General features: G+C 45.0%; 1 protein-coding gene across 1 annotated transcript; it reads left to right on the top strand.

Annotated features, from left to right (window-relative positions):
• Positions 1-1,500: 1,500 nt before the first annotated feature.
• Positions 1,501-21,571, top strand: Hddc2 (HD domain containing 2). Its single transcript, XM_059272599.1, has 6 exons — positions 1,501-1,624; positions 2,680-2,801; positions 4,391-4,493; positions 9,359-9,427; positions 17,360-17,498; positions 21,233-21,571. Exons 1-6 carry the CDS (start codon positions 1,556-1,558, stop codon positions 21,328-21,330), a joined length of 600 nt encoding a protein of 199 aa, XP_059128582.1. The 5' UTR covers positions 1,501-1,555; the 3' UTR covers positions 21,331-21,571.
• The last annotated feature ends 537 nt before the right edge of the window (positions 21,572-22,108 follow it).

The raw sequence follows: 22,108 nt of genomic DNA, 5'->3' as shown, positions 1-22,108 counted from the left end.
CCACATGGAGGAGTGTCTAACAGTGTGATCTGTTGGTTAGCAGATAGGGACTAGAAATAACAACAGGACTATGACCTCCAACACCTAGGAACTTAGCACAGCAAGGCAGCATGGTGAGTGCTGGCATCTTTTATTTTATAGAAATCCAAACAGTGATAAATTACTCACCTGTCCTCAGTGCTGGAGCTCACTTGGGGCCAAGTGCATGCAAGTGCTCCAACATTATACTATATCCCCCAGTTTTCAACTTATGTAGAGCTGACTACAGTCCTGGGTACTGCTCACGAATGCCGGCTTCAGGTTCCATAGAATCTACCGAGCAACTTTCTGTACCAACGTTTTGCTATGATGACTATACACTTAATGGTGGGTGTGAAATTTTTCTAGCATAGTTCCTGGTACAGTAGTCTGGCTCAAACGGAAGACATGACAAGTGTGTCACGCAATAAGAAACAAGGACAAACCATGTCTGGCTCATCAGGACTATCACATGTATATTAATAAGCCTACCTGTCACACATAAAATTGGAATTCCTTTTTATTCCCACATACTCTTTCACTTCGATTTCTCCTTGAATCTTGCCTGTATCCATTAACCGCCTCTAAAAGCTTGTACTATTAAGTTGTCAACAGAAATGAGTCATGGTCCAGGCAGATGCTGATAATTTTGGGGGAAGGTATTAAAGAGGTTGTGATTTCACCATGGGCTTGCTCTTACGAGCCCATTTTCTGCCTCCTCCAAAGTCTCCCAGTGTGTCTGCTACTTATTTTCTCCCTCCATAGCCTTGCCCAGTGCCTCTGTTAAGCTGGTTATGGTAAGCTGGTTATGGACGTTCGGCCTGTTAAGTGTTATAGCTACTCTTCCGGCCAATCAGACACTCAACTTCTAAGAAGGCAGGTTTGCAAGCAATATCCATCCAGCCTCTTCCTCCTCTTCCCTTCTGCCCTTAGCATCGAACTGCCTTTTTTTTTTTTTTTTTTTTTTTAAGATTTATTTATTATGTATACAGTATCCTGCAGGCCAGAAGAGGGCACCAGATCTCATTACAAGTGGTTGTGAGCCACCATGTGGCTGCTGGGAATTGAACTCAGGACCTCTGGGAGAGCAGTCAATGCTCTTAACCACTGAGCCATCTCTCCAGCCCCTCGAAGTGCCTTTGATGCGAAAGCAGAAAGCGGTTCCTTGAGCACACACACCTGCAAAGTCAAAGCCCCGGTTGGTTGGTCTATCCCAAGAAGGTGGTCCACCCAGGGAGGAAGTGGGGAGGGCGGGGAGGAGCCTAAGGGAGGGGAGGAGCCGGCGGGGAGGAGCCTAAGGGAGGGGAGGAGCCGAAGCAGGGCGGGGAGGGGAGTTGGAGGAGGGTGGGGAGGAGCCTAAGGATGGGGAGGAGCCGAAAGAGGGCGGGGAGGGGAGTTGGAGGAGGGTGGGGAGGAGCCTAAGGGAGGGGAGGAGCCGGCGGGGAGGAGCCTAAGGGAGGGGAGGAGCCGGAGGAGGGCGGGGAGGAGCCTAAGGGTGGGGAGTTGCTGCGGGCCACCCGGTCAGGTGCACTCCGGCATGGCTTCGGCCTCTTCCGGCGGCGGGGCCGGGTTGTTGCGTTTCCTGCGGCTGGTCGGGCAGCTCAAGGTGAGCGAGCGGAAGCGGCCTGGCCGGGATGCGGCGGTTCGGGCTCTGGCTCTCCCCGCGCCGCTTCCCCTCGCTCGGCGGTGCGCGGTGCGCGGCCTGGAGGTTCCGGGGAGGAGCTGGCGGGGCCCAAGCCGACGGCCCAGGCTGGACCCGGGACTGTGCACGCTCCGAGCCCGGCGCCGCCAGCTCTGGCCCCGGCGCCTACTCCCCAGGCCGTGGGCGATGCAGCCGAGCTACGGAGGAAGACAGAGTCGGGGGCCCTGCACATGTGCAGTGGAGACCTTCCCCTGTGGCAGTGACTTCCGGAAATGACCGTTTCTGTAACACAGTTTCAGCGTGCCCAGGTCCTCGCCTGGCAGAGGTTGTGCAGAGTCCCCAACGTTCCCTGATCACCGGTTCCCTGACCCTGTGACTGTTGTTCGTGAAATTCTTTAGAAGCACAGAACTCCCAGGGAAAGTGCAGACTCACATGGCCATCACATCATGATCTGAATTAAAGTCTTGAGTGGGGCAGAAATTCCTCTAATCCTTCTGTGTCAGAATTAGGTAGTCTGTCACATGTTTATGTACAAAACATGCTACTGTTTTCTTCTTCTGTGAAATGGGTTTTTGGGTAGCAAAAGCCCACTACTCTTGTAGTTAGGAAAAACAGAGCTTTGGCTTTGTATTTTTCCTAACTACAAAGTGCTTGTTTTGAAAAGAGGTTGGTAGCTTAGGCTGGCAGCCTGGAACTCGGGTCTCCGGCTATTGAATGCTGGGATTCCAGGCTTAACACCAGTTTTTCTTTTATGTCTAAAAACTTTGTATGTGTCCCATAGTTATACTTCAGTAGCACAGAATGATGACTATTGGACTTTACTTGTGAACTGCGTTTTGCTCACTCACTAGTTTGGATCACTATGGTTAGTTTAAATAAAGCATTAAAAAAAAAAGTAGGTTTGAAACCAGGCCTTGGTGACTCTGGGCATTCCCTGGCACTTTCTTGAAGAGCACCTGTTGGTTGTGTGGTAGTTTCCAGTGGTGGTATTTGTTTAATTCCTTATCTTCTTTATTAGAGAGTCCCACGGACAGGCTGGGTATACAGAAATGTGGAAAAGCCAGAAAGTGTGTCAGATCACATGTACCGGATGGCGGTTATGGCTATGGTGACCAGAGACGACCATCTTAACAAGGATCGGTAAGTTATTTGAACACTGATGCTTGTGAAGGTCTCAGGACTCTGTGTGAGGATTATTTCAGTAGTTAACTACCATAGGTTTTCTATTGATAGAGTGTGCGTTGGTCTCAGTGGAAACAAGTGAGAAGTTAGGGCTCTGAAGGTGAGCATGTGTAAAATTGTATCTCTGCATTAGTATTTATGTTGCGTTTGAACTAGCTGCTTTTATGAATAGTGGTAACCATTTGTGAGGCCATGCTGTTAAGGTTGTATGGCAATAGGTATATAGATGCTATAAAGAGGCACCCCATTTAGTTAATCAGAAGCCTTTAAAATCAGAACCACAGGGCAAGAGTTTACATAGAAGACAGCAAATGAATTGGTATGGGCCTGATGTGGTTTCAATAAAAACCACAAAATAAGTTAGGGTAGGAAATTAGCCAGCTATTCGTTCTAGTAGTAGAGGGAATCCTCTGCTCTCGGTTGGTCTTCCTGGATTAGATGGCGGCTGAGTTGAGTTCTAAAGGGTTGGCACAATTGAGAAGTAGTGGAGGCTTTGCACGCAGAGAAGCCGGAATCAAAGCTCCAGTGAAGCAAAGTACTTTGGGAAAACAGAAGAAAGTCAGGTTGACCACAGCAAGGCGTTCCCTGGGGAGCCTGGGGAGCCCTATTGCTCTGCAGGTGGTGTGGAACATGGGGGGAATTTTGGCAAAAAAGAAATAGAAAGCACAAAACAAAAGTGAAGTCAGTTTGAGATGACTCAGTCTGACATTTGTACTGGATTAGAAAGAAACTGGAGGCAGAGAAGCCTAGGAGGCTTTGAAGACTTTGTTGATTAGTAGGACTGAAAAACAGCCCGCCCTTCCCCTTCCGGGGCACTTACCTCATTACTTGCCCCTGTGGTTCTGACGGTTATTACCGTAGACTAATAATCATAGCCATGTGTTAAATGACCAGTGTGGAGCAAGAGCATGACTTATCAAATGTAATTCTTGTATCTCCTTTATGAAGTACTCCTCTACACCCTTTTAGTGCTGCTGGACATCAAACTCAGGGCCTTGTGAATGGTAGGCCAGGACTCTACGAGCTGTATCTCCCTGTTACTCATTTTACATGATAAAATGAAGGATGATGATAGGAAGCATTTAAATTAAGTAAGTAATTTGGTAAACTTCCTGTAGCTAGAAAGGTCGGTAGCCAAATTCAGAGCCCTGTCTGTTCAGCCACACCCATTATCCTATTTGTAGATCATTTTGGCACTAGGACATTAGAGGAAATGATCGATTCTAAATTTTGTGTAAGAAAAACATCTCCTGGCTTTGTAATTTGACATTAGGAACTTATTAAAGTGAGAATTATGAAATCAACCATTAAAAAAAATTGTGTTTGCTCTATACTCTCAAGCATTGTGTTAAATATTCCCGAGCAGTTTTGATTCAGAACTAATGTAGGCTGGTAGAGCATAATTACTTTAGAAAATATTGTATTAAAATATTCTCTGAGTGGGGAAGAAAGAAAAAAACACATGCTTAAGTTTAAAATTAGTATAGAAAAGAAACTTGTAGTGACTGTAATTTTGTGTAATTATTCACCATTTCTCACCTGGTCAGATGTATACGCCTAGCCCTGGTTCACGATATGGCAGAATGCATCGTTGGGGACATAGCACCAGCAGATAACATCCCCAAAGAAGAAAAACATAGGCGAGAAGAGGTTGGTGCTGATCATTGGCTCTGCAAAAGACCGCGAGGAAAACCTGTCGCTGAAGTGAAGAAAGTTCACCAGCGATAAAGGAAGATGGGGAAGGTGGGAGAGGATGTGCTTAGAGTTTTAGGGCCAAGGTGTTACGATGGAGTTCATCCGATGATAGACAACTAGCTGGGTCTGTATAGAGTTTAATACTTAATGGCTCATGTTTGGTGGGAATAGCGAGGGAAGGTCTTCAAGAGAGTCTTGAAGTAACAGTCTTCTCTCAGCCAGGGTTTCTTGGCCAGCAAAGTTGTTTTAGCTTATTCTCAGCATCGTTTTGTATAAGAATAGGGCTACATCCCTGCTCCAGCCTTGTTTGACACTGGAACAAATAGTCATGTTGGTGTCCGTTCTTGTTAGTGTGCATGGAGACATGGCATGGCTTTCATGAGAATAATACAAATAGCAGGGACTTAAGTCAGTTTGTGGAAATTATGCCCCCCCCACCCCCCCATACACTTAAACTATTTGGAGAGAAATTCTCTAAATCACAAATATATTTTGTATTATAATTACTATTTAGTAAGTTTAAGTTAGTCCTTTAGAGGCTAGAAATTTAAAAGGTAAAAGAAAACATTTGCATTCATAGATATAAATAGCATTGATAAGATATTAAATCAAGGTCAAAGGATGTTCTAAACTCAGAGCGCAGGTCTACAAAGAGACATTTTTGAGGCAGAAACAGAAAAACACAGGAAGAAGGCTACCCTATCACTTCCTCCTTCCTCCCCTGCTCCTCGATCTTTCATTCCTTAAAGCTGAAGAGGTGATATTCAGTGCAGTCATTACTGCAAATGACTGTTCATGTAGGCCTTTGAGACTGGTCCTAAGTTGTTTATTGAGGAAGCCTTTACTGAGATGGTTTATAGAGAAGGTGGGTGTAAGTAGCTATTTTCTGAGCTGATGGAGACTAGAGCTAAGTAGCCAGTAGGGCTTTTGCCCATGTAGAAGCAAGAAGATCCCATAAGGAAGTGGAGCTAATTTATGTTCCAAGCCACCCTAAAATACAGGCATCTTGGGAATAGAATAAGGCTGTGTCCTCCATCCCTCTTCTTCCCAAAGGACAGGTCCAAAATATAACCTGCGCATCATGACAGAAGGAAATATTTCTCAATATAGGTCCAGACTGTTGTGAAAAGAATTCTTAGGTCGCTTGACAGAATCCTTACAGAAAGAAAGCAATCTGCTTAAATTCTCAGTTGTAGAAAGGAATCAGCACTTGAACCAGAGGATAATGGGTAATGAAGTGTGACCTGGGTTAAGAGGATAGAGAAGAAACTCATCGTTCGTGAAGCCCGTTGGAGGATGTTGGTTTCATTTCTGCATAAATATGGACATTAGAGTGAAAAACCATGCTGAGGCCTTAGACTGAGGAGCAGGCATGGGGAGATATGACAGAGAAGAGAGATGCTGTCCCTCTGGAAGTGTACAAGGGTTTTCTCCACAGAAGAGCATGCCAGAAACTTCTAGAAAAGAACCACAGACACTGTAAAGGAACTGCAACCACTGGGGGAGGAGGAAGCCTATGACTCCTCAGACAGGATGGGTCTTGATTAGTGTGGCCCGAGGGAGGGTCACTAGGTGCTGCTGTGTTCTTGCCTGCCCACCCCTGCTGATTCACAGAGGAATAAATGTCATAGGCAGAAGGACCAGGGAAACATCTCAAGGAACATCAAGTTCTTGGCCAAGAAACCGGGGGCCTGGAGAGAGCTGGTGCGCCATTACATCTTCCTGCTGTTGATCTGGGTTTGGGCACAGGAAGGTTGGGATTCCTTATACAGATGGTGTTTATGAACAAGATTTGGCTCTCTGAGATGTGCATTAAGATAATTAAATGAAGGCTTCTTGGCCTCAGGGGAAACGTGCATAATGTGAACCAGAAGCATCATTTGCCCAGAAATTTCTTGACTGGCTGGCCAGGATTTAAGCTGAAGGAGGAGGGGGCGGGGGCAGGGAGGGGACGACTTGGTGAACTGGAAGGATATTCGATATTAAAGATGAAAGGCAGAAGGAGAGCATAGAAAACAGAACTTGGGAAGGGGGCCAAAAGCAACGCTTGTAGTCTAACCCCCTTCGTCCACCATGATAACAGTAACCTTTTATTATAACTCAAACTGGCCAGTGTTGCCTAACAGAGATCATGAGGATTAAGGGGCTGGACTTAGAGGCTGGGTGTAGCAGTGGCCAGCTATATTCTTTTGCAAAGAGAGAAGCTTGTTCAAATGGAGTGCAGAGTCATGTTCTGCCCATATCTGTGAAGGACAAAGTAAAGAACTAGGTGAAAGGAGAAGAATGGGCCTTTATTATGTCTGGAAGGTAGAGAAAGTGAAAAAGTCAAAGCGAGCATTTATAGAGAACTCATGCTGAGTTTATAAAGACTGTGTGTGTGTGCATGTTCAGTCCATACAACCCTCTTAGGAAGGTAGCATCTTGCAAATGAGGGAATTTCAAGACCAAAGGGCTAAGTCAGGGATCTTCAGCTAGTTAAGGCTAAGCTAAGGTTTAAGACCAATCTGGATCTAGAATCTGAGTGAGCCACCACACCACTCAGCCATGTCGGGGTGTGAAGGGCATGCTTTGCCGGTGCTGGCCATGAAACCGATACGTGAGCTTTGTGGGTCTGGTGAGAGCTGCCCTCAGTTCAGTGGAAGGACATACTTGGCATAGTTTGCCAGCAAAGGAAGAAGCCCGGGGTATCGCCACTCAAAATGTATGGCCGAATGACACAGTGAAAGTACAGAGATGAGGTACTGGATCATGACTAGGATCTTCAGTGAGGTCGCTATCATTTTTAAAGGGAGGCATGATGCTGTGGTATAAGCCATCAAACAAGGCATATTAACCGAGAGGTCGCAAAAATGTAATTCTCAGCTGGTGGTGTTATTGTGGAGGTCTTGTTTAGGCAACCAAATCTCACAAGCCTTCACCTCTGCATGAAGAGCCACAGGCATTTAATAGCTGCTGAGGACAGAGGATCAGTTTTCTCCAGGGACAAGATCCCTGATAGGTGGCCCAATCCCAACAGTCAGCTCTAACACACACACACACACACACAAAACAAACAAACAAAAAAACCCATTAGTTGGACTCAACAGGCTGTATGTCAACAGGCTGTATTTATATATACTTGTGTGTACACCCATAATAATTTGAGAGGGAGTGGGGGAACACAGAAGGGGCTGGGACGGGGGAAGCAGAGAGATAGAAGTGATCCAGTACTTAACGTATGTAACCCTCAAAAAAATGGTTAAAAAAAAAAGTGTAATTCTTATTGTATAACAAGTCGTATTGATACGTTTAGATCCAGAAAATTCTCAATTTTAAGAGGAAAGCAACGTATTTGTTGTGTTTTGTTTTTCAAAGGACACAGTAATTGTGAAGAAGCTTCTTAATAAGTCAGTATTAAGATCTCCAAAAAGCTAATTCGGTCTTGGGATGCACGCATACAAATAAAGTGTCTTGCAGGAGAGAGGCAAGGGCTGCGTTTTGTTCTGCCGTGTTCGGTGCTGGGCCAGTCAGCTGAGAAGAGGCAGTAAAAAGACTCCTGTTTGAAGCAAAGTGTTTAAGCATGTCCTCCAAGAGGATTGGACTTCCAGATACCTGTACATAAGTGTCTTTTGAGGAAAAGAAAAACAAACAAGACATAATGTATTTCCGGAATAGTATAGTCAAAAGCAATCTCTGTATGGAGACAGTTAATTTATAAATAGGTGTTTCCTCAAGGATATTGCTGAGATTTACAATAAAGAAACAAGAAGAATGCATGTGTAAAATGCATTTTATGCCACTCAGAGTAGTGTGACTCGACAGCTGTGTGACTGAGCAGGCCACCCCGGATGGTGGTGCCACTTGTAAGAGCATAGTAAATACTGCTTGCTGTAGACGCTCATGTATGCTATAAGCCATATTTCCTTCCAGTGTTTTATAAATATGCACACAAATACCCAGTTTCATCTTCGTTGCTTTTCTCCAACTCACTGTCTTATTTTATATAAGACCTTGCTATTGATGCTGAAGTTGATGCTTACAGCTTATTCTTTTCAAAGAGCTGAGCCTCTGGTTAACACCAGGCTGAGAGAGAGGTAAACAGGATGAGATAATGAAGGAAAATAAGACCATTGGGAAGCCAGTTGCCCTTAAAAAATGTGCTATTTGGAAGAATGTTAGAATGATTGAAGCCAAGGAGGAGACTGGACAGGGCACCACAAGAGACTTAGACGTATTTATAGAGTAAAGAACATCTTTTAGTCTTGCCTTTTATCCTCTCAGTCTCTTCTCTTCTCTTCTCTGGAGTTTGGATAACTCTCAGGCTTCTTGTGGTGACAATGGTGTCTTTAGATACTGCTGGACACATCATGGAGAGACCCCAGAGTGGCCAGGCATGAGTTGCAAGCACAGCCCCTCAAACGGTTGCTGGGGACACAGTCACTCTGACCCCACTGGTCATTGTCCTGCTGTTTGACACTATGTGAGACCATCAGAGGATAGGACAGCGCTTTTGGAAGGGCAGCCTCGAGGTCGTGAGGTCCTTTGTTTGGTGCAGGGAGGACAGCAGTGCATCCTGGGAATCCATGAACTTTAAAAACAGTGGAACTTCTGTTATGTCAGTGACAATGATTGACTCTCCGTATGATGCTTTTAAGGTTTTGCAATAATGGAAATAATAGAAAATGAATATAATACTTTAAGAAACTCCGGAACCTGTAAAGGCCAGCTTATCCTACTGGGAGTTGTTCTGAAGAGTTTGAGTCTCTTGTTTGCCTTTTGTAGACTAGATATTGACTTCAGTGGAGGTGAATGTAATGGAATTAATGGTTTCATATTTTCAGGAGGCTATGAAGCAGATAACCCAGCTGCTGCCAGAGGACCTCAGGAAGGAGCTCTATGAACTCTGGGAAGTGAGTATACATACTGGGCTGGCTTTTTATTTATTGTGATGGAATTTATGTGGCTTATCTGTGCTCTAGTTGCGTAGGTCATGTTAATAGTCTCTAATTTACTGTTATTTTGTCTCCCCGCTGCTACAGAAATTTCTCTGTGCTGGTAGACAGTTTTCTTTCTCATTGTTTTTATTTCTCTTACCACCGCAGGGCCAGGTACAGCTCTTAGTACACAGGGCCTGTATTTCCACCTGCTTTGTCCATAGCTATGTACCCAGACCTGATTCTTTTATGTGTTTGCATTTATGCTCATGCGTTGTTCACTTGTGTGTAGGCACATGTGTGTATGTGTGAGTGTGGAGGCCAGAGGTCAACCTCAGCAGTCATTCCTTAGGTGTCCTGTTTTTTGAGGCAAGATCACTGACCACAGAACCTCCAGAGATTCGCATGTCTCCCTACCGTCTCTACCCTGGGATTACAAACACGTGCCACCTGGTTAGTTTTGTCACTTGGGTTCTGGAGTTGAATGAAGGTCCTCTTGCTTGCAAGATAAGCTCTTTACTGACTGAGCCATCCACCCAGCCCCCATTTCTGATTCTTAAAACATGTGACTGGCACTCTTAAAACAAGGTGGATAACAGCTGAAGTCGTCCTCTGGACTCCACATGGCTTTGGGGTAGTTCAGAACTGAGATTTAATCCCACCATACTGAGTTGTAGTTCTGTGACCTTGGGTGCTGTCCTTTTACTGAGTCTGTTGCCCATCCGTAAAAGAACAGTGAAGCCAGGTGGTGGTGGTGGTGGCGGCGGCGATCGCCTTTGATCCCAGCACTCAGGAGGCAGAGGCTACAAAGTGAGTTTCAGGACAGCCAGAGCTGTTACATAGAGAAACTCTGTCTCAGGAAACAAACAACAAACAAACAAACAAACAAACAAATAAGAACAGAATGAAATCAAGGTGAAAGGCAGAGCATGGACCCACCCAAGGCAAGGGCTCTCTCCTTGGGATCGTTCCTCGCTGTGGCCGGCAAGGCTAAAAAGGAAGGACAGGAAGGGTGGAAAGTTAACAGAAAATGTTTTCTGTCCTTCTTTCTTTTTTCTAGTGTTTCCTCCGTCCAGAGCACAATGCCTCTCCTTGATGGAGCCCCTCAACCTGATCCCTTTCCTGCTCTTGGACAGCCCCATCTTCATCCTTCCCACCTGCCCTAGGCCAATTCTCCATCCCCATCCAATCCCCCTCATTTCCCTTCCAATCCCTCTCCTAGGCCTCTGCCCGCAGAATCACATTGCACTTATCCAGGCCTCTACCCTGCTCTGCCTCTCCTATGAAGTCCCTTCCTGCCACCGCCTGTGCTCAGTCAGATTGTCACTTGAAAATGGGACATGCCTGGAACGGAAACCTTGAACTTTCCCTAGACACTCTGTGTTCTGCAGTATCAGGTCTGCTAGTACCCTGTTGTTGCAGTGGGTTAGCCCAAATATGGAATGAAGTAAGTCTTTCAAGGCAGTGGGGTGTATCCCAGAGGGCAGAGACAAAACACTCCCAGAATTTGGGAAGCTTTATAAGAAGCTGCCTGCCTTTGCCTCTTACTTGTTCTAAACCCAGTGGCAGCATCTATAGAACTGTTTTAGTCACCAGCAACTGACTGAAAATTTTACTGAGAAATCTACAGTTGTAAAGTAGTATCTTCCAGTAAAATATTGCAGTTACTTACTTACTCTCTACTGTGTCTCATCCCTTGGATCTCTGGTACATTCTTTCTTGATCTTCTTCCTTCCTTCCCTTCCTTCCTTCCCTCCTTCCTTCCTTCCTTCCTTCCTTCCTTCCTTCCTTCCTTCCTTTCCTTCCCTCCTTTCCCTCCCTTCCTTCCTTCCTTCCTTCCTTCCTTCCTTCCTTCCTTCCTTCCTTCCTTCCTTCCCTCCTTCCCTCCTGCCCTCCTTTCCTTCCTTTCTTCCTTCCTTATTTATTTATTTATTTATTTATTTATTTATTTATTTATTTATTTATTTATTTGGTTTATCTGTGTGTATGTGTGTGTCTGTGAGTAGTGGTGTATGTACACCTGTTCATGCAAGTGCAGAGGCCAGAGGAGAATGCTGTGTGTCATGCTCTGTCACTCTCCACCTTATTCCCTTGAGACAAGGTCTCTCACTGACCTGGAGCTACGCTGGCAGCCAGTAGGCCCCAGACTTCCTCCTGTCTCCATCCTGTGTCAGCACTGGGATTACAGACGTGGTGCATTCAGCCACAGCCATGACATGCTTTTTATGTGAGTTCTTCTGGGGTTCAAGTTCAGATCCTCCCGTGTGAGCAGCAAACACTCTTATCCCCTGAGCCATCTCCCCAGCCTCTCGTTCCTGGTTTTCTCTGTACCTTTCTGGCTGTTTCTTTGGAGTTTCGGCGAATGTTCCTCTTCCTTAGCCCATCTTCAGACCTTGTGTCCCCCCACCCCCACCCCCCACGGCAGCGGGTTCATGGACTCTTTCCTCTCTGTTGGACTCACTCATCACCTGCTGCTTCTCCCTGTAACCTCTCAAGCAGTCTTTCTCTTATGCACCATACTCGAAAACAAGAGCCTAAAACACAGGACCACCTGCATGTGCACAGGACTCCCAGCTTCTAAGGTCCATGTCCATGCTCATATTTTTTTTTTTTTTTTTTTTTGCCCTTTGTACTTTTAACAAAGTCTTTTTTTTGTGTGCGGGAAAAATGAATCATTCAAAGCCTTGCAAAACCAATGGATAGCATAATTAGTTGCTAGAAGGATGATATCCCTATAACTTTCACCCAGATCCATACTTGGATCTTGGTTCTTCACTCTAGATACCTGTGTGTGTGCCTGATCCAAAGGTATCTTCTCTGCACACCGTCCCTGCCCCCTGTGGTAACCACTACCCTGATTTTCATGGAAATCATTTGGATGCCGTCTTTATATTATCATTCATCTTTGGATCTTGTGTATAATTTTTCAACTTAATTTGTCCTTCAGGCCTCTTTGAATCTATAGTATCTCCCTTCATCCATTTCTTTTTCTTTCAAGTTATCTGTTGAGGATTCTAAACTATTTGGCCAGGAATGGAGTTTGAAAAGCCTGGGTTTGCCAGCTGCATACTCGCTGTTGAGGTCTTCTGTTATTGGATACAGGTTGGCAGTTAATCACACTCGGCCTGGATCTTTTTGACAAAACTGTCAGTGGGTGTTGTGATCATTCAAGAGGTACACAGAGTCGTGTGAGGAGAATTCTGAGTGCTTGTGAGGAAACTCCAAGAAAATAGAACAAGAGTTGTGTTACCTTGGTTTCTTTCAAAACACAGAATTGTTCTTGGAATATGTTTTCTGCCCCATTCAGGTGTAGCCAAAGGAGTGAGTTTTCTTCAGATTACTCATTACAACTAGCTATTGTTATTTGTTCATATGCCTCTATGGAAAAACATGTTTTTGCCATGTGTGGCCTGTCCTTGTGATTGTACACTTTGCTCGGGTGACTCTTCTTAACCCTCAGAGTATAAATTGTCCAAGAGAAAAGTTGGCTATTGCATGAGACTTTAGTCCACCTCATTTATGGGCTCCGTTCTCCCAGGTCCTACTGCCTCTAGAGCAGTGGCAATATATAATAATTGCTTTCTCCTTATGCTTGTATCCTCTAAACCTTGGACGTTGCAGAAAGATAGTATTGTAAGGTTTTTATTTTGTAGTTTATATATATTTTTTGTGCTTGCCTTTCAACTCTTTGGTTGCAGTTCCTACAGGAGAGGTGAGAAAATCTGATTGAATGTGAGGACTTCCTTGACAGCAGGAATGGTCTTGCATCAGCCTCATGCCTAACACATGCCACCCAGACTGTCCTTATGTCAACTCCTGAAGAGTTTGTTTGTTTGAGTCTACTCTGTAGTTGAGTCTTCGGAAAGGCTCGTAGAGCAGTCTTCCCTAACTTCTTGCATTTGACTCAGCTTCTCTGTATGTTTTTATCCATAAAATTCAGTTTCCCTGGATATAAACTCCCTAGCTCACAGTTTCTTTTCTTGAATAGTATATTTCTCTCATTCTCTGCTAACATAAAATATTTCTGTCAAAATCTAACCCTCATCTTCTTTTCGTTCTATGCCAGAGTCTAATTCTTATATAGGAGTCCAAGGAGTTTCTTTTCTGCCTGGTAATTTGTATTAGAATGTGTCTTTGTATTGATCATCCTGAGTTAATTTCCTTGGGTATTTAGTCTGTGCTTTCAGCATACTTTGCGGGGGAGGAAGTAATTGCAAAGAAGTTTTATTGATGTCCGATTATTCTTTCTTTTCTTTACTTCTAATCCTATATGATTCTGTCAGTTCTTTTTTTTTTTTTTTGCCAACTGCCAATGTTTGTCAACGTCTCCAAAACCCTTTGCATCTTAATTTTGAAACTGTTCATTTTTAAACTCCATTTTTGTTTTTATTTCCGTTAGACACACTTACCATGCTCGGTTGCTCTGCAATTCCACATCGCTTAGATTTCTTTCTAAAATAACCTTTTTCTCTAGGTTGTTTTTTAATGTCACATTTTGTGTGTGTGTGTGTGTGTGTGTGTGTGTGTGTGTGTGTGTGTGTCTGTCTGTCTGTCTGTCTGTCTTTTAGTTCTTTGGGGGCAGTTTGTGATAGGTTTGATCTATTTTTAAATCCGAATGTCTCTCTGATGTGAATGTGGGGTGTGTTACTTTTCTTCCTATTCTGTCGTCTAAGTGTGGGGGGGATCTGATCACTGTGCTTTTCTGTTGCTCAGCTTCATTTGAAATCGTATTTCCTGAACTGTTGGAAGGAAGCATAGTTCAGATCTCCCTCCGCAGGGTAATTATTGTTGTTGGTGGTGGTGTGTGAGTTGTGTGTGTTTTCACATAATGTGAGGGAAATATGGAGACTTGTTTTAGGGACTTCCCGACTATGTTTCCCTTGCCCATTTTTATCTAGGTCTTATCTTTTTTTCATCTTGATGGCCTTTACCACACTCATATTTGATTTCTCTTGCTAGCATGGGTCCCTGTCCTGGTAGGGTGACCTAAAGGTGAGACAGGGGAGTATCTTAGGGTTGGACTGTCCTGTGAAAGCCCATAGTGCTCATGTACTGTTAGGGTGCACAAAATCTTGCCCAGTGTCTGTCTGTAAACTTAAGGCTTATGGTGGACACCCATTGCCTGGTTTGAGTCCCTCTTGTAGTGCGATGCTTTCTTCAGACAGATGCTAGCTTTAATTCATGGCTCGTGCATGCAGGTGGGCTGTCTCACTTGCATATAGTTTTATTTATCGCACTTCGTCATTAACAGTTCTCAAATCCTTCCACATTTTCCTCTCCTGGCTGCCATGATTGTAGGCCAGACTGTGATATTTTTGCTGCTTCTGGTTTAACTGCTTTCCATGCTGCATCTTAGAGTCATCTTTGCGAACATCAGATCTGAGTATACCTCTTTCTGTTGGGACCCCTCCTTGATACCTGTGATGCACAGGAAGCTGAGACTGCATACAGGAAGCCCGGACCCTGCAGGCACAGACCCCTGCTTCGTCCTTAGCCTCTTCTCTTTCCTCCTCTGTCCCGGGGCTCTCAGGTGTGATGTTAGTAATTCTTTAAATGTCAGAATACCTCTCACCCTGAGAACTTGGTCTGGAGTGTTCTTTACCCAACTCTGACTTAAAAAAAGATTACTAAATTTATTTATTGTCCATGTGCATGTATGCACACGCATGTGTGACACAGCACATATGTGAAGGTCAGAGAATAACTTATATTGTCGGTTTATTCTTTCCACTATTTGTGTTCCAGTGATCCAGTTCAGGTCATGAGGCTTAGTGGCAAGCACCTTTACCTGCTGACTGCTGGGGCATCTCACCAAGCCCCTGCCTTTTTACTGAAAGATAAAATCAGAGAATGTCTTCACAATGAATTACTTAAGGGAAAAATCCAACAAATTGCTTGCCTTTGTAAAATATTCTGTAAATGCATTAGGATTCTCTATGCAATCTGTTGCATTGGTTTGCTTCCTGTTTTATGTGATAAACACCATGAGCAAGAGCAAGTTGGGGAAGACAGAGTTTATTTGGCTTAACATGTTCTAGTAATAGTTCATCACTGAGGGAAGTCAGGACAATAATGGCTGCTAGAGCAGAGGCAGGAACCACAGAGGAACACTGCTTACTGACTGGATTGTTCTGCTTCCTTGCGCAGCCCAGGACCATCCATCTGCCCAGGGGTGGCACCACCCTCAGTGGGACTGAGCCCTCTCACATCCATCATTAATAAAGAAAATGCCCCAACAGACATGCCCACAGGCCATTCTGATGGAGTCCCTCTCCCCAGGTGGCCCTAGTTTTGTGTCAAGATGATAAAAACTGGCCAGCACAACAATATACTATATTTCCTAACACTCTTAAAGTTGTGTTTTTTTTCTCACTTTGAGCAGAAAAGAAATTCTACTTTGCTTGGCTTGAAGTCTTCAGTTTCCTTTGGCTAAACCGTGAACTTGAATTTATTTAATATAACTATATAACTATGAATATGAATGAACACTTAAATAAAATGTAATTTTTTAAAAGTGCCTTTGAGATAAAGCAATATAGATTAGGCTTCATGTTTAAATGATTCCCCAGGTGTAAAATTCAGCTCCTACCAAATTCAAATGGCTGCCTTTATGAGAATCAGGTTGAATACATCCGAAGAAACCTTTCAGTGATTTGTATCAAGTCTTCACTGCCAAGAAAGCATGACAGGCTTATTATCTGAACACAGTTGGGTGGAATTACAAATGAGAATTCTTCGGGAAACCAGTCGGGAATACTTTGGTCTTAATAGAAGAGTGTTATGTGCAGCATTACTTGGAACTTGCGGCAGGTGATAGGTTCTGTTCTGAGAAGGAAGCCCCCTGGAACTCCCTGTGTCACTCAGGAGGGGAGGGACAGTGGGAAGAGAAAAGGTAAAAATGCTCCTCTCCTCCCGCCACATTCACCGTCTCCTGCCACCAACCCACACATACAGTAGTGTGTAAAATTCCTAGATGCTTTCTAATGTCTCTAGTAGTTATAACCCAGAGGGACCTAACTAATTACTCAAGGTGGATCACAAGGACTCGAGGTGGATCACAAGGACAAAGATTTCCAGGTAAACTTGTAATGAAAAGTAATTAGCAAAGCTGTTAATTAGCTTAGAGGAAGAGGTAGTCTGAGATGAAATGAGGAGAGATTGCAAACTTTGAGAAGTCTAAGATTTAAAAAAAATCTTGAGGTCAACTAGATCGAATCTACTCAACTCAAGTGGACCAAAGGGTCTGGTCTTAGGGCTGGGGAGATAGTGCAGATTATAATATGTTTATGAGGACTTGAGTTTGATCCCCAGAGCATATGTTAGAGAAAAGGGAGAGAGGGAGGGAGGGAGGGAGGATCAGAGGGTGGGTGGGAGAGGAATGGAGGGCAGGCAGACTAAAAGAAGTAAAGAGGAATGTGCATGCAATCTCAAGTCCACAGAGGCAGAGACAGGCAGATCCCTGGGCCTTCTAGCCTACACAGCAAACCACAGGCTGATGAGAGATCCTGTCTCTGTCTCAAACAAGGTGGACGGCAATTACAAACATGTTTATCTGCACACACATGGGCACACATACACATACTTTTTTTAAAAAAGAATGTTGATCTTGAAACCAAGACAGGAAAAGAAGAATTTGGAAGTGTCTATGATGTGTTCATCTTAGAGACTTCCAGTGCATTGGGTGGCGTTTGTGGAGTGTTTTATCTTGCATGGAGTCATGGAGTCCTGGTGCTAAACTGTGCCCTGAAGTCAAGAGTCTCTTCTTATCTGTACACAGTGGAGAAATGCTGTTGGTGTTGAATATTCATTCCCTACACTGTGATTCTGATTCCAGGTACCCAAATAGGAAATGCCCTAGAATCCCCGCCAGGCAGCCTAACCATGCCCTTTACATGTGCCTTTCCTTAGGAGTATGAGACCCAATCTAGTGCAGAAGCCAGATTCGTGAAACAGCTGGACCAGTGTGAGATGATCCTTCAGGCATCAGAGTATGAAGACATGGAAAACAAACCCGGGAGGCTCCAAGACTTCTATGATTCCACAGCAGGTATTCATGCTCGTAAGCATTGTTGGTTGGTTGGTTGGTTGGTTGGTTGGTTGGTTGGTTGGTTGGTTGGTTGGTTTAGTTAGGCATAATCTTAGTGTGAGGACTGGTGGTCTGTTATTGAGCGCCATGGTGGTTCCCTCTTCTGATCTTTTAAGTAGAACATCTGAAAAGAAGATGGTAATAGTGGGATGGCTAGTTGAGATGCCAGTGGCACTCAGGGACACTGCCACTTCGAGCACCGTGTTCACATTCTGCTTCTGCCGCCTGCCAGATATCTTAATATCTGATGTCTTGATAGCTCTTGATATCTTGGAGCCTGTGCCTCATCTGAAGAGTAGGAACCAAAACTCCTTTCTGAAGTCAGTCCTAAATTGGTTGTTAGCGGGAGAGAATGCATATAAAAGGGCTCTGATCTGTTAGAGCTTTAGAGTTGTAAGACTGGGGTAGAAATAGTGAGTGACTTAAAATAGGTCTTCCGCCTCCTCCCACCAGGTGGATGTCTCCCTCATTTTAGCACCTCACAGCACAGCCCTGGACTCATGAAGCGTGGGTTTGAATCTCCCTTATGCCACATCTAACTGTAAATCTCTAATAAACCCCTTAGGCCCTCTGACTCTTTGTTTCCTTTTCTCTATAATGGAGATACTTGAGTCTGCTGTTGTATGTGCTCCTAACCCCTGCCGCTCAGGAGGTAGTTGCGGAAGGGTTGATTTGGAGGATAGTCTCAGCTATATAGTTAGACTCTATTTTCAGAAACAAGAGCCGGGGAGGTAGTTCAGTAGTGGAGCATTTGCCTGGTATGTGTAAGGCCCCAGATTCAGTCATCCAGTCAAGCATGGGGACATGAATAGGACCTACATTACAGGCTTGTGTGAGGATGCAGGAGGACATCGTGTGGCCTGCCTAACGTAGCACCTACACTGTTCGCTGTCTTTATTTTAATCGTTTACAAGGCAAGCCGCCATGTGTCAGAGCAAGGAGCCACGACCACTGTTAGAGATGGATGTTCTATGGCTGCTTCAGCTATGACTCCCCGTCCATTTCCTGGGAGCCCTGTAAGATCAGCCCAGTCTCTGTTTCCCCCGAGAGTGCTGTAAAGGCTGGCCTTGCTCTGACCTGCCATAACCTTTGTGTGGCCCCACCAAACCCATGGAAGTCCTGACTCACAGACTAATACCCAAAGTCCTATTTGCACGACAATGAAGCTGTTGCCAGTCTCTTTTTCTCCTTTTCCACCTCCGTTTCCTTTGCTCTAGACGGAACTCTCAGTTTACACTGGACTGTTACTGTGACCTCCCTTGTAGATACGGGCATCATCGGCTCCTCTATTGGAGGGTGGGGCAGGAAAGAGTGGAGTGGGGATCAAACTTGGGGCCTTGTGCATGCCAGGTAACTATTCCCTAGAGCTGTGCTCCTAGGCTGATAACTTCCTTTTAAAAACACATGGCTTTCCTCTTTCTAAACAAAATCCTGACACTTTTGACTGACCGAAAATGCCCTAGGACCTACTGCTACCCATGTTTCCGGCGTCCTTTCCTGATCGTCCCTGTGTGAATTCACTGTTCCCTTTCTGCTCAGTCTACACTTGGTCTCGGTTTGCTACAACCTTGCAGTCTCCCTCCGGCTCTCTCCTTCTGTTAGCTTCAGTGACTGTAACAAAACGCCGGAGATAACCAGCGGACAGTGAGGAAGGTTGGTTTGGGCTCCTCATGGTTGTAGAAGCTGTAGTTTGTGATCGCTTAACCACATTGCTTTTGATGGTGGCACATCATGGGTGGGTATATGCTGGAGTACACCTGTTTACGTCATGACCAGAACCTGAAAAACAGCAGAGGCTGAGCCCTGCCTATCTTCTCCTTCAAGGACCCAAACTTGGAACTCCACCTCTTCGAGGCTCTAACCCTTCCTTATGGATTGTCTGAGTTTCTTTTCCCAATATCATAGCAGTAGGATGAAGTGGTTATAACAGAAGTCACAAAGCCTGGAATGTTTCCTGTCTCTCATTTTACTTTCATGGTTTGCTGGCCCATGTTCTAAGTGACAACTGGGTTCCCGGTAGCATATTTCACCAATAATTTAAAATATAGGCATGTGGGTGCCGTCTTTGCACTTTACAGGTAACTGTCGTCCATTGTAATATATTCACAGTGGAAAAACAGAAAGTGAAATACAAGCAGAATAGTAAAAAATATGAGTGAAGGGTTGTCTAGTTCACAGCCTATGTGTTGCCGAGAAAGAAGCTTCCGCCTGGGAAAACAGTGACTTGTCAACAGCCGAGCCGAAGTTAAAATTCACCTTGTTCACACTTCAGCCGCTGCTTCCATTAAAAAGCTGGTAAATCACTATAATGCGGCCAATTGGAGAAATGGCGTCTCCTTATCTCAGCGACAGATGCGTAAGGACAGGACTCGTTCCTGAGTCCATACATGTAAGAACAAAGATAAAACCAGGGCTAGCAAGCCAGGGACACAGGAGGGGTTGGAGGAAGGGAAGGGAAAATGATGTAATTATACTTTCATTTTTAAAAAATTAAAAATTATCAATAAAAAAAGGTTTCATCGAAGAAGCATGAGGAAACCTGTCAACTGCATTTATTACCATTTGAATTTTTTTTATCACATTGATTTATTTGGTAGCACATGGGAGCATGTCATAGCATGTGTGGAAGTGAAAGGACAACTTTCGGGAGCTGGTTCTCCCCATCCACGGCACGGGTTCAGAAGTAGATCTCAGGTTGACAGACTTGGCGGCAAGCTCCCTGTCCCACAGAGTCGTCGCACCAGCCCGAGTACAGCAGCTTTGAAAGGGACCTCAGGTTCTAGCTTCGACTTTTTTCTCTAATTCACATCACAGCTCTGTGCTCTTTTTTCTGTCTTGCTTTCTGAACCCTTGTTGGGGGGCAGCCGAGTCGGTGACTGTCAGGGTGGGTGACACATGGAAGGTAGTGGGAGATGAAACTTGAGAAATGGCTTTGGAGCCAAGGTTCTGAGGGACTCGTGGGTCACGTGTTGTCAGTACTGGTTAGCTGGCCAACTACGCTAGGTATCTGTAATGATTTATAATAGATGAGGGTGTGGTTACTGTCCTGAGTGGAAGCCTGGCGGGGGGTGGGGGGTGGAGGGGGGTGGGGGCTCTGAGGAGCAGGGACAATGGCAGACATCAGCTACTTAAGATGTTAACCAGAGGGACATTTATATTCTTTGTGCCCTGGTCTTCCTGCAGACCATTTTCTTTCTTTTTCTTTTTTTCTTTTTCAAGATGGTTTCTCTGTGTAGTCGTGACTGTCCTGGAACTCTGATCTGTAGATCAGGTTGACCTCGAACGCAGAGATCCTCTGCCTTCTTAGTGCTGGGATTAAAGGCGTGCACCAGCCCCACCCAGCAGGCCATTTTCTATGTAGGTACTGGGTCCCCTTAATTCATTGCAGTTTTGGAAGAAAGAGATGGATCTGCCCTCTGGGCTCTCACTCCCGAGCTTCCCCTGTGTCCCTGGGAGAGGCACTCAGGGGCTGCCTGGCACTCTTCCCTCTAGTTCTGCCTAACCGATGATTCTTTGCCTGATTCTCATCCTTGCACCCTGGCTGAAGTGGTCTCCTTTACCCTTTCCGGGGACCCAGAATCTCTTGCTTTCAGGTATAGCCGAGTTCGTAGAAGAGAGCCCCTGATAGCCCTGGGGTCAAATGGAAGAAATGGTGTCTTTTCTTATCAACATAGAAGTGTCTTTTCCCCCCCCAGGAAAGTTCAGTCACCCTGAGATAGTCCAGCTTGTTTCTGAACTGGAGGCAGAGAGGAATGCCAGCATACTCACAGCGGCCGCAGAGCCGGGCTCCTGAGCGCGTCTCCCTGTTCTGCTCCACCGCTTCCTCCTCTGCTTCGTGGGAACGTGTTTGTCTACCGTTGGTCTGAGGATTTCCCAAGATGGAAATCTATTTTCTATTGCCTGGACTTGAACAAGAATTGTGATAGGATCCAGGCAAAGCTACCAAACCGGAAGTGGTCAGGACGATGCCATGGATGAAGACTTGGGAGGAGGATGCCTATTCTGTGAATGAAATAAATGTTAAACACTCCAAACTTTGGCTTCTGTTTTGGATGTCTTCAGTTACCTTATTCGGGCTTGCTTGTTGGCCTATGTTCTTGACGAGCAGATTCGTTGGCAGGTAGAACATTTAATTATAATCACTTTTGAGAACAGATTATTCTTCGGGTGCAGCAGTGAGTTACTCCTGTGCATGTTAGTCCTGTATCCTCACCCAGGCGAGAAACCCTTCCTACACGGTCCCTTTCTTGAGGCCAGGTTTCACTCTGGCTGGTCCAGGCCCTCCTAGATCCTCCTCCTTCCCAAGTAACTAGCATTACAGGCATGTGGCATCTGCCCTCTTTCCCAGTGCTTTATCATCTGAGGATGTAAATTAGGGCATAATATTTCCAATGCTGTAGCTAGAGTTTTCCTGCCTGGCCCACAGTCAGAACAATTCTCTGTCACCCGCCAGTCCCACAGCTGATCAGACCCAACCAAGTAAACACAGAGACTTATATTGGTTACAAACTGTATGGCCATGCCAGGCTTCTTGCTAACTGTTCTTATAGCTTAAATTAATCCATTTCTAT

Source organism: Peromyscus eremicus, chromosome 8b (assembly GCF_949786415.1).
Source record: "Peromyscus eremicus chromosome 8b, PerEre_H2_v1, whole genome shotgun sequence".
Classification (NCBI taxonomy): domain Eukaryota; kingdom Metazoa; phylum Chordata; class Mammalia; order Rodentia; family Cricetidae; genus Peromyscus; species Peromyscus eremicus.
This window is presented reverse-complemented; position numbering and strand designations above follow the sequence as displayed.